General features: G+C 40.4%; 1 protein-coding gene across 1 annotated transcript in view; it reads right to left on the reverse strand.

Annotated features, from left to right (window-relative positions):
* plod1a (procollagen-lysine, 2-oxoglutarate 5-dioxygenase 1a) overlaps nt 1-9732 on the reverse strand; it is a 32121-nt gene extending 22389 nt beyond the window's left edge. Inside the window, exons 1-6 of the mRNA XM_026154010.2 lie at nt 9332-9732; nt 8244-8335; nt 7837-7970; nt 5560-5723; nt 3957-4069; nt 2994-3057 (exon numbers count right to left, since the gene is read on the reverse strand). Of these exons, the coding sequence (XP_026009795.2) occupies nt 2994-3057; nt 3957-4069; nt 5560-5723; nt 7837-7970; nt 8244-8335; nt 9332-9422 (658 nt within the window). The 5' untranslated portion in view covers nt 9423-9732. The remainder of the gene's footprint in view (nt 1-2993; nt 3058-3956; nt 4070-5559; nt 5724-7836; nt 7971-8243; nt 8336-9331) is intronic.
* Between the last annotated feature and the right edge of the window lie 2565 nt (nt 9733-12297).

Consider the following 12297-nt stretch of genomic DNA (forward strand, 5'->3'; position numbering starts at 1 on the left):
CTAAAATGGACTGCAATGTTGATGTCAGTGACGTCAACTTTTATCAAAAAACACACTCACACGTTGTTACTGTCAGACCAATGTAACCAAGTCATTTTATACTTCATACAGAAAAGATGACCTGCGTGTCATGGATAACATTTTTTGTTCTGCTCTAACCTGTGCTACTCAACTTATCCACACCTGGATAAAGGTTATGTAGCCTTCTCATAGTGACACCTCATCAAGATAACTCCTCAAAAGACCAACAGAAGGTGTCCTCACCATGGCACCATACTTATCCTAGAATGGTGGGATGCACCCTCATCTACAAAGAAACGATGAAGGTACTGCCGATTGTCCTCTACAGTTGAGCAAAAAAGCAATAAGAACCACTCCTCGACAATGAAAATATGCAAGAACTGGAGTCACAGAAGTAGACGTGGGGACCAATATAGGAGCATTGCAACCACTGGAGCTCCAGTGAGAGCTTTTCAAGGCCTACATCTTGTAACAACCATTATTATGGCATAACACCGTTATGGGGTGTCTTCCCATTATTGTAGTAGTTGGAGAGTCTCCTAGTGTGAGTGCAGCCATTACAGTCGAGCATGCTGCTCTCCGCTCATGTGTTTTAGAGAGACCTTCCCATTGTAATGGGCTGGTGCCTAGGCTCCGACTTGTCCGGCTAACCTCCATGCCAAATGCCCGCGGGACCTTCCTCACCAGACCAACATTACAATCTGCTTGAACCAAGTAAAATATAGATATCCAGCTATAGACATCATATACCTGAGCTTTCTGCAAACAGTGAAAGAAACGGACTCCATACCTTAACACTTAGCTATTAGCAAAAATGGTTGCTGATAATAGCCCAACCCCCCAAAACGACTATACCTCTGGGGAAAATCTTAGAAATATGGTATCTAACCAGATTCTTACTCTGGATGGCATTACCTTGGCCTCCAGTAACGCTGTGAGGAACCTTGGAGTCATTTTTGACCAGGACATGTCCTTCAATGCACATATTAAATAAATATGTAAGACTGCTTTCTTCCATTTGCGCAACATCTCTAAAATTAGAAATATCCTGTCTCAGAGTGACGCTGAAAAACTAGTTCATGCATTTATTACTTCCAGGCTGGACTACTGTAATTCATTATTATCAGGAAGTCCTAAAAACTCCCTGAAAAGCCTTCAGTTAATCCAAAATGCTGCAGCAAGAGTCCTGACAGGGACTAGAAAGAGAGAGCATATTTCTCCTGTATTGGCTTCCTGTTAAATCCAGAATTCAAAATCCTGCTCCTCACATACAAGGTCTTAAATAATCAGGCCCCATCTTATCTTAATGACCTTGTAGTGCCATATCACCCTATTAGAGCACTTCGTTCTCACACTCCAGGCTTATTTGTTGTTCCTAGAGTATTTAAAATGGTAAATGGTCTGTATTTATATAGTGCTTTACTAGTCCCTAAGGACCCCAAAGCGCTTTACATATCCAGTCATCCACCCATTCACGCACACATTCACACACTGGTGATGGCAAGCTACATTGTAGCCACAGCCACCCTGGGGCACACTGACAGAGGTGAGGCTGGCGCCACCGGGCCCTCTGACCACCACCAGTAGGCAACGGGTGAAGTGTCTTGCCCAAGGACACAACGACCAAGACTGTCCAAGCCGGGGCTCGAACCGGCAACCTTCCGATTACAAGGCGAACTCCCAACTCTTGAGCCACGATCGCCCCAAAAGTAGAATGGGAGGCAGAGCCTTCAGTTTTCAGGCCCCTCTTCTGTGGAACCAGCTTCCAGTTTGGATTCAGGAGACAGACACTATCTCTACTTTCAAGATTAGGCTTAAAACTTTCCTTTTTGCTAAAGCATATAGTTAGGGCTGGACCAGTGCTTGCTCATAGTGGGTCATATTATTATTGGGTTTTTTCTCTGTATGTATTATTGTAGCCTCTACCTTACACTATAAAGCGCCTTGAGAGCGACTGTTGTTGTTATTTGGTGCTGTATAAATAAACTTGAATTGATCCCACACAATACCAGAGAGGGACTTCCTTATATTGCCTTGCCTGGCAAACCTTGTGACATGTGTTCCCGACTAGACTTGTTCAGTTACACACAAAAAACTACCTGCCACCAACTAGACAACTGTTCTGTAAACAGTATGATTGTTATTCCTGTAAAGACACTTTAACTCTCTCATTCTTACAATGATCTTTGTACATTTTGGTGATGCAATAAAAGTAAATGGAGCACTCCCCTTGAGACTTTACAATGTGACTACAGACCTGTCAACAGAGGAAATAAATGGAGCATCTAAATGAAGTGTATAGTTTAGTCACCATCTGCTGACATCGTTTTGTTTTTTATGCACCTTGCTAAGGCAGCCAATGATTGTTCATTTCAGCAAAGGAAGTAATGCCACAAAAATTACTTTGGCAAACCATAATTATACCCTTCACCTTTGGGGTATTAAAACAATCACCACTTCATCATCAGTGTATGAATTTTAAATTATTATCCAAAAATATCACCTCATCTATGTATCCGTAGGTCAAAGTGAAAATGCTAAAATTCAATAAGTTCCTTAAAAGGTTGTTAAAGTTGTTACTCTGTTACTGTTTTCTAACTTCAATGCTCTTTTCGTTGTTGCTTTTCGCCATCTACTCAGTATATTTTGTATTCTTTTCTTTTTCCTCATTTTTGTGATTTTCAGACTTGTTTCCATCACTTCGACGTGAACCCAATGCTCTCATTTTTATTGCCTGTTTATGCCCCGTCCTTATCTTCAATGTCATGCTGCTCTGTTGTATCTTAAATGCCCCTTTGGGATAAGTAAAGTGTCTCTGATTTCTGATTTTTCTGATTTATTGTCTGTTGTTTATCATTTTTCGTTATAATGTGCATGGTAAACAAGAGCAGGAGAAGATGCTGGGCAGTGTTACATGTGTTATCAACAACCTTGGCCTGCTGGTCAAAGAAAACAAAATTCAATGCACTCACCAAGTGCTCCATGAAGGTTCTGAAAGAGTCTGCATTTGTTGTCCAGGGTGATATTTATAGATTTCTGAAAAATAGAAATATATTCTTTTGATCTATTATGTTACATGTATCCAATAAGATGAAAACTTCTACAGGAACAAACAAACTGTGGCTGCTTCTTCAGGCCGATGTTGGGAATAAATAATTTTTCAGTGCCTCAATAATGCTATGCTTTTTTATTAATAAGTGTTATAAAGTTATGTAGTGTAGTATTAAGTGGACACAGCCCTGAAAATAAAGGCATGAGACCATGTGTCCTTGGGGAGTAGAAAGCTGCAGACTCACTCACGCTTGCTTGGGAAAATGTAGATAAGAGGGGACCATCTCTAGTGGAAAGTTACTGAGACACTGTTGTTTAGAGTAGAGATAGAGAGCTTCTGTAATAAAACCGTTAGGGGCACACCACCATTTGGAGATCCACGGCAATGTGTCATGCAGGACGCATCTCCCTTCTAGAAGTAATGTGAAAGAGAAATAAAGTGCTAAATTGTCTACTGAGCAGTGTGTTGTCTTCCATCGGATGCCTCTGAGGAATCAAAAGAACTCGGTGAAGTGTTGACATTTAACACCGAGCAGCGTATATTTACCTGCTTTCACATGATAGCTAACATCAGAATTGTACTGCCCTGAATTATGCTGCATTCAATATGAAAACGATGTATTTTCAGCACTATTGTTTTGTGTATTGTTCATCATTACCATCAAAAGCCTCTGGTACATGTTTCAAATTAAAAGCCTAACACGAACCAGGAAAATGTCCAATGAGCTAAAAGACCTGTAATTTGAACCATGTGGACAGAAAGTGCTGAATTTCAGTTAGCAGGAGATGTTATAAACATCACTTCATGTAATTACAGTGCTGTAGAGGCATTCATGAAAAAATAGTGGAATTTCATAAAGTTACAGCAGTGGAACAAGTCTTACTCTTTTTGATTGATCAGTGTAAACCTTGGTGAAAAACAGCTGATCACTGTCACCGTCGTCTCCTGTCCAATTAGCAACGAGCTCTTTGATGTTGGGAAGATAGCCAATGAAACCTGTGAGGAGACAAGAGAAATGAGACAGGAAATGATCACATATATTAGAAGTATACATTTGTTCATGACCTTCATGTAGACACAGTGAGGGAAAGTTAAGGCGTGTGTTTCGAGGAGCATGTCTAATGAGCTCTACCAGGTTTATGTCACCAGTGCAGTGCTGACTAACGACCTGCTATAAAACCATCTGCCCTATCTCATCTATCAGCAACCTGTGAGCCTCACATTTTAACGATTTTTTTTTCTGGTACTTCTTAAGCCCAGAAGGTGAGTGACCCTTTTAACCTGCTTATTTACACAGGTGGGGAGTAGTGTTTCTATGATTGGGTGAATGACGCATGTTGTATAAAGAGCTTTGAGTGCTGAGGTTGAGTAGTAAAGCACTACATAGGAACCAGTTCATTTACCGTCCAGGTTTTCCTGCTGGATGTGAGAGATACAGCAACAGCTTAACATTTAATACCATCTGAAAATTTTTTATTTTTTATAATTTACATTTTTATAATTGCTTACATGGCACCAGTTGACTAAGTATGCAAATGCTGAAACAACATTAAGAAAGTACTGATTAATAAAGTACTAAAACAACATTAAGTGCAGTGCTGCACTGCATTTGGATTTGGATCTGTTTACGTATCTTAGTGAGCTACTTCAGTCTCTGGGTTGATTTTCATTAATAAATGCTTTCTGCTGAGTTTAACTTCTAGTACTCGAGGTTAGAGAGCTATTATGTAGAGAATCAATAAAATAATTGGTTAGGAACTGAATGGACAAGTGACATCAACAATGGAATTGGAATTGCTAAATTCCAATAGATTCCCATCCCATATGAACACATATTAGAAAATCTGTTGAAACTGTCTCAATTCTGTGTCTGTGCGTTGGTCTTTTTGTGTTTCCTTGTTCTGTAGTGAGAGGTAGTGGGAGTTGGTATTCAGGATGCTATAAATGTGCCTGTTTTACTGTGAAGGCTGTTCTGTGATGTCTCCTGTCCCTGCTGTGTGACTGCCCTGATTGTTTTCACCTGTGTTTATTATGTTTCGATTTATCTCATTGCCGAGCTGGCCTCCAGTATTTCATCAGCCCTCAGTGTGGCTACATACAGCAGTACTGTACAGTGTGAACTGTAGTTGCTTTGTCCACTCTGGCATTGTATGCACTGTTCTTTGTAACTTTGCTGTGTTTTGTTGTTTTCTAATTTCTTGTGTTTTGGATTTTTCCCTTGAACAATGATTCACTTTGGATTAGCTATTAAAGAGCTCCCTTTTTGAAAAATCCTTTGTGTGCTGTGTCCTGCATCCTAAAATTATGTGACCCTCCACACATGGCTACACTGTGACGCAGGTGTCTCTAATAAAAAAATATGACATAAAAATATTGTTTTTTCTCAGAATAAATACTTCATGTTATGTAAAAACAAACAGACAGAAATTACACAGCAATATTACTTTTCTCAGCAGTACAAGAAACAACAAGACTGATAAACATACCCCCTGAGCCCAGGAACCTGTTGCCCTCCCTGACATGGGGATATTTGTCCTCCAGATGTCTGTCTGGCCAGATGAGGGTCTCAGAGGAGAACACAACCCTGTGCTTGGTCTGCTGGAACTTCTTGAGCAGCTCTTTGGGACCCGAGGCAAAAACCACATCGTAGCTAAGTCATTAAGGGAGTGAAAACAGAAAACGTTAGTACACAGTGCAGCTCAGCACTGTGTGAAGCCAGTGACACAGTTAAAACAAATGAAGGCGTTGTTATTATATGATACCAGCCAGAGTTAATTTGCCTGTGACTATGTTTACTACCAGAAAAGGAACTGCAACAAAAACAACACACACTTTCTTGATTTCACTATAATTACATGCTTCACCATAAAGAATTTTACAACTTTACAAAATGTCAGGACTTTTCCTTTAGCTGCCATGTACAGCTAAAGTGCATCAAATGTGCTTCAAAAACATGTCATTTAAATTAAATATGCATAAACACCGAAACAGTAATATCTTATGAATTTAGTATACTGACTCATAACATCGTAACACAGCAAATAAACTGCTATAAGTGGAGCTTGTTACTCAATTCAAAGCACGCTACCTTAAAAGACTAGAGAAACAGCAGAAACAGTTAAGAACTGCTAATATATTTTAAATAAGTAGCTATTAAATTTATACCGAGGCAATTCTTATACACCTGTACTCGATATTTGCATTATTTTGACCTGGACATGTTGACTCAGTTGGCCTAGTTTGGTATAAAATGTGGAAGAGAAGAGAGGTTATATTTAAAGGTAAAGACTGCTCAGTGGTATTTAATATACTGGAAATTTTAGGTTTACATGTAAGTCCTCATTTTTACATCAGATACTGGCTTCTGTATACGTGACCTTTTGTTTTTTTTCTTATTTTTTAGGCTTCCTGCAAGACAAACTGAGGTGTAGCCTTTGACCTTTGTGTTACTGAATCTGCTCCTTAGTGCAGGATAAACAGGTTAGCTTAGAGTCATACAATGGATTCTAGGTAAAGCACTGCACTGGACGGGTGCACAGCAGCTGTGGTGTTCATGGTCAGTGTCGAGTTACATAATATGAACTTTATGTGATGATGCTTAGATTCATTCACTGAAGTCCACCTTCACAGCAGCTTCAGACTGTCCAGCATAAACATTGTGCTGTCAGTGTAGAGGGAGACAATCAGCCAAGATATCTCGTGAAACATCTGCTTACATCTGGCTGAATTCAGTTCTGTAAAACCACAAAGAGCTGCAGGTCTGCTAAAACACATCTACTGCAGCGCACAATAGAAATAATTGTAAGTGTGATTTTTTTACGTGTTTACGCCGTTTACGTGTGGACGAAAGGTGCACCTTTCGTCCACATGTAAACGGCGTTTTCGATCACTGAAAACTGAGATTTTTAAAAACTACTGCCAGGGTGGAAATTTTCGAAAACTCCATTTTTGCGTTTATGTGTGAACGAGGAAAACGGAGAAAACGCAGCGTCAAAGGTGTGCGCCTTTTTTGACATCACACCGTGCGCCACGTTATTGTTTCGGTGAAATGGATTTCTACAATGGCGGACTTAGACAAAATACTGTTACTGTTAATTTTACTTCTATACTCATGTTGTACACAACTATTCAAATGATGAAGTCACAAATGTGCATTCATCTTTACAAAGAGAGTCAAATGCAGTGCAGCTGTTCAATATCAATCACTTTAACTGTTGACTATTCATACTTACAGCCTGATTACATCATGCACTAATATTTAGTGCTTCTATGTTTTCCTTACGTATCAATGCCGAATATCACGCTCATCAAATGTTTGCTGTTGTTCTAACCATGTGGACTGATGTTCTTCCAATATGTCTAAATGCAGATGTGTTTCTAGTCACTGTTCCTACTGAAACACAAAGTGAACCGTCATGTCACAGCCACTGAGCTCTTTTCTTCTTATCGTTTTGATACATCAGAATCAACCTGCTTAGAGTTTACACACACAATGCCACACAGAATGACTGGATGTTAACTGCAGCCTGCAGAGCACCACAGTGCTGAAAAGCATCCAAACAGAGTATGTTTCTCACCTACTAATACAGTTCTTCCTTAATTTGTCGTCAAGCTGTAAAATTACATACTACACATTACTATATTTCGTGTGCTGACAAAAGGCAGAACAAGGCAGATTCATGTAACATGAAATGAAATTGAACCAGTGGCTGAATAACTAACACAGTATTATAGTGGCATAGGTACCCAGATAGACACTCTACCTGTCAATAAAAAGGATTATTTGGCCATCATCCTTCATCTCCTTCAGACCTTCTTTAAGAAGTCGTACTTTCTGGCCTCCTCCTGGGGCTGACATGTAGTCACCTCCCTTCCATTTCTGATCTCGGCCCAGAACCTTAAAAACATACACCTCATCTTTTAGTTTAAAGCTTTTAATGTATCATCCTTTAAAAATACAGCCATTAAGGTTATGTCTTTCCTTATTTTCTGCTTTATATTATCAACACATATTAGTATGACTGAAATCCACTGAAAAGGACCAATTTTTGTGTTTGGATAAAACTCCTTAAAGCACACAGCAGGGACTTGTTTTAAAGAGACTGTGAGCCCTCACGTCTACAGAGCATGAAATAAACTTTTTCGAAAACTTTGCCCCAGAAGTTCTTACCTTGACAGTATAGTTAAAGTGTTTCGCTGTCCTCAGAAAACGCCTGTAGCCATCAGTCTCTTTGGTCGCAACAGTCACAACTAGAAGTTTGTCTGGAAACCAGAGCATGACAGAGGAATTCAGAATGACTTAAGCGTGACAAAACTTTACAGTACCACCATAAAGAGTATTTATGTAACGCGTGTATGACTGTGAACTATAGTGTACAATAACCTAGCAGAAAGAAGAGGCGCTGTATTAGTAATATGATGGCATTTTGATGCTCGCATATTTGCACTTAAACACAGAGCTTTAATGCAGAGCTATACTTGTGCGATTATGTCGACATGTAGTTACATTTCTACAGAGGAGCAAATACGTTTCTTGCACAGGCTGTGATAAAGGCTTTAAGATGGTTATGGTTACGATGTAACAGTGAACTGCTCAGGGTTAATGTCGCTGTGAATTAAGCCTGAAAAAAAGTCTCTAAACTTAGATTTTTATTCTTTGTGGGTGTATCACAGAATCAAGTCCGCATCCCCTGCAACTATTAATAATATAGGCTTCCCACAGGCTAACGTGAATGTGTTAGAGGCAATGATTACAGCAGTTCAGAGGAGCATCGTCCACGTCAGCGGCATGGCAGCCCTCCTCAGCCCGGAGCGACTACAGTTTGCTTTGAATTGGAAAGCGCTGACGAAACGTTAATAAACTCCGTTCATGTTTTATTAACAGTGATTTTTATTTTGGAAAACTGAAAAACAACTTTTCGACATGCATCAAGCACTACGAGACAAAGTGGGGAAATTTCGGTTTTTCTAACAGACTAACACTGATCCAAGGATCCGGGCTTTTCATAAAGATGCAGTCAGATAATTTGTCGCCATCGTCTTGTTTTGTCTGTAGTTCGGCTTCAACTCTTTCTCACACATTTCTGTGACACGCGTGGTTGCAACACAGCTTTTTTCAGCCAGTTATCAAATGAACTAAGTCTCCCTGTGTCGAGCTTAACTGGCCCAACTCGTCTCGGTACACATTTGCTACAAACTGCACCACCAACACCGTGGGGTGCGGACACAGCGTTATCTCTGCCAGCATTCCAGACTTACCTTCAGGAATTCCCTCTACTTCGGAGTTTACCAGAGCGGAAAGCGCGCAGACAACAATAGCTGAAAATAACAGCAAAGATGAAAATCTCATTTTTGCCAGGTTAACGTCCCTGTTTTTGAACCGGACTGGTCCCGTTAGCGAACGTCAACTACGGCTGTGTTGGATCTGCCAGCTCAGCCTTCTCTAACTCGCCTTGTTTTTCCCTACTTTGCCTTTTCTCTCTCCTCCTCGCAGTTTCTCAGTGTGTGCACACAAACCGTGTATTTGTCTATACAGCAGTTACAGTAGAAGAATAACAGTAGTAAAACAGCAGTTTGGCATCTGTGTAAAGATTTGCCATCCAGGCTCTTTTATAACACAGTAGCCCACTTGTTAAAATCGCAAGCAAACGCCTACTTCCACAGTGGGCAGGAGAGAACTGTGCACATGGGGATCCTGCTGTTCCGCAGACATGAGTATCTGCACGTAGCCTGAAACGGTGGTTGTATATAAGTTTCTTACATAGACTATGGGTAAACTCAGTTTGTTAAATTAAAGCTCTCACTATAACTTGACCATGAAAATAAAGAAAGGAAATGTTAAACATCAGTGCCAATCACATTATCCAAAGTAATCATAAACCTAACATTAGAACCCAAATGAAGAGTTTAGACAGAGGTATATCTAATGTGGTGTTGACATCCGATATATTTGCGAATACTGGTATACGAGTTCTTTGTTAGTTAGTGGTTAATTTAATTGACGTTAAAAAGTGTTATTGCATTCATTAAAGTCCAGCTAGAGGTTATTAGAGGTAGAAAAATCGGTACTAATGACGTTTTTAAGTAACCTCCAACATGTACAAACATTTGACCCAGAACATGCAATTCATCTGCATGAATGTAATGTCTTTGGTATGCTGTTTAACAATGGTGGCCACTCTCAAAGTGCAGCCAACGAGAACCCAGTGAGAAGTGCTAAGATAATCAACAGGAAATTGAATTGATAAGTGATGTTGGTAATGGAATCGGAATCGCCAAATCCTTATTAATTCCTATCCCTAACCTGACGGAGGAAACATATGAGATGGAGATTAATCCCTCATTAATCCTTCCTTCATGTTTTAGATCTCAGATGGTTCGAAATAGCTGCCCTTTGTTTTAATTACTGCTTTACATTCTTGGCATTCTCTCGATGAGCTTCGTGAGGTCATCACCTGAAATGGTTTTCCAACAGCACCCCATCACTCTCCTTGTTGGTCAAACAGCCGTGACACAGCCTGGAGGTGTGTTTGGGGTCATTGTGCTGTTGAAAAATCAATGATGGGATGTTGCTGCAGGATGCTGGTAGCCATGATGGTTCAGTGTGGCTTCAATTTTGAATAAATCTCCAACAGTGTCCCCGCAAGGCAACCCCCACACCATCACACTTCCTCCTCCATGCATGTAGACACTATCAGTTAATCTTTTCTGTGTCATGGGTGGAACCAAACATCTCAGATTTGGACCCCTCAGACCAAAGCACAGATTCCCACTGCTCTAATGTCCACTCCTCGTGTTTCTTGGCCCAAACAAATCTCTGCTGCTTGTTGCTTTTCCTTAGTCGTGGTTTCTTAGCAGCTATTTGACCATAAAGGCCTGATTCACACAGTCTGCTCTGAACATGTAGAGCTGTGTCTGCTACTGGAGCTCTGTGTGGCATGTATCTGGGCTCTAATCTGAGCTGCTGTTAACTTGTGATTTCTGAGGCTGGTGACTCGGATGAATGTGTCCTCAGCAGCAGAGGGGACTCTGGGTCTTCCTTTCCTGGGGCGGTCCTCATGTGAGACAGTTTCATCATAGCATTTGGTTCTTGCGACTGCACTCGGGGACACAATCAAAGTTTTCCAGACTGACTGACCTTCAGTTCTTGAAGTAATGATGGACTGTTGTTTCTCTTTACTTAGCTGATTGGTTCTTGCCATAATATGAATTCTAACAGTTGTCAAATAGGGCTGTCAGCTGTGTACCAACCTGACTGCTGCACAACACAACTGATGGTCCCAACCTTATTAAGAAGGCTACAAATGAACCCTGACAGGCACACCTGTGAAGTGAAACCATCTCTTTCTGCACTCAGTATTATATGTATGTTCTGCCTTCAGTACTGCAATTTACCCCATAATCATCTGATTTAAAACAAAATCTAACATACAACATTCTCGCCCCTGGAAATAGATCTAAGATGTTACCATCATAATCCGGCTACCCTTTCGGCGCCAGCTGTGGGCTCAAGGCTGGAGCCGAACAAAAACTCCCTGATAACGACTGTGTTGAGTCTGTTCCTTCCCATTCCATGCAAGGCCACCTGGGTTGGCTGCTTTGGAGTTTTCATGTTTTACATGCAGACTCAGGGCTGCTCATCTCCTCTTGATCTTTTCTTATTTGAACGTTGGTGTCTTAGAACCTCAAAGTTTAGCAGCACAACACTGTGTTTGCTTTTTCCATCTGCCATCTGTGTTTATCAATGCAATATGTGACTAATCTTTATTTAATAACCACAAAGTAAACAAATAAAAGATGAAATATTTTATTTATCAAAGATACATGATTACACATTCATACAATGAATAAGGTTTCTATAAAAATTACACGCGGTGTAAGAAAAACATTACAACATACAAATAAATGTTATATGGAAATCTGACATTGTTTCAAAGCATAGTAATAAAATGTTAATTAAAAAGTCAGAATCTGCAAAGCTGTCTTGGTTGATTTCAAAAACTCTGCGCGCTTCACTCATCAGTAAATTAGGCTCATTGGTCAGATCAAAGCTATCCCCTGGTGTTTCAGTGGCTGAAGTAACACTCACTGTAATGACTTTATTGACGGTCTGGGAGGAGTTCGCGGTTGTGGCCGTGGGGTTACAGTCGGGGGGATATTTCCAGTTGGTGAAAGTCAGGCAAGCAATAACTTCCAGTCACTCGGGGTCGCTGGAGTTGAGCGGG

Source organism: Astatotilapia calliptera, chromosome 20, assembly GCF_964374335.1.
Source record: "Astatotilapia calliptera chromosome 20, fAstCal68.1, whole genome shotgun sequence".
Taxonomy (NCBI): domain Eukaryota; kingdom Metazoa; phylum Chordata; class Actinopteri; order Cichliformes; family Cichlidae; genus Astatotilapia; species Astatotilapia calliptera.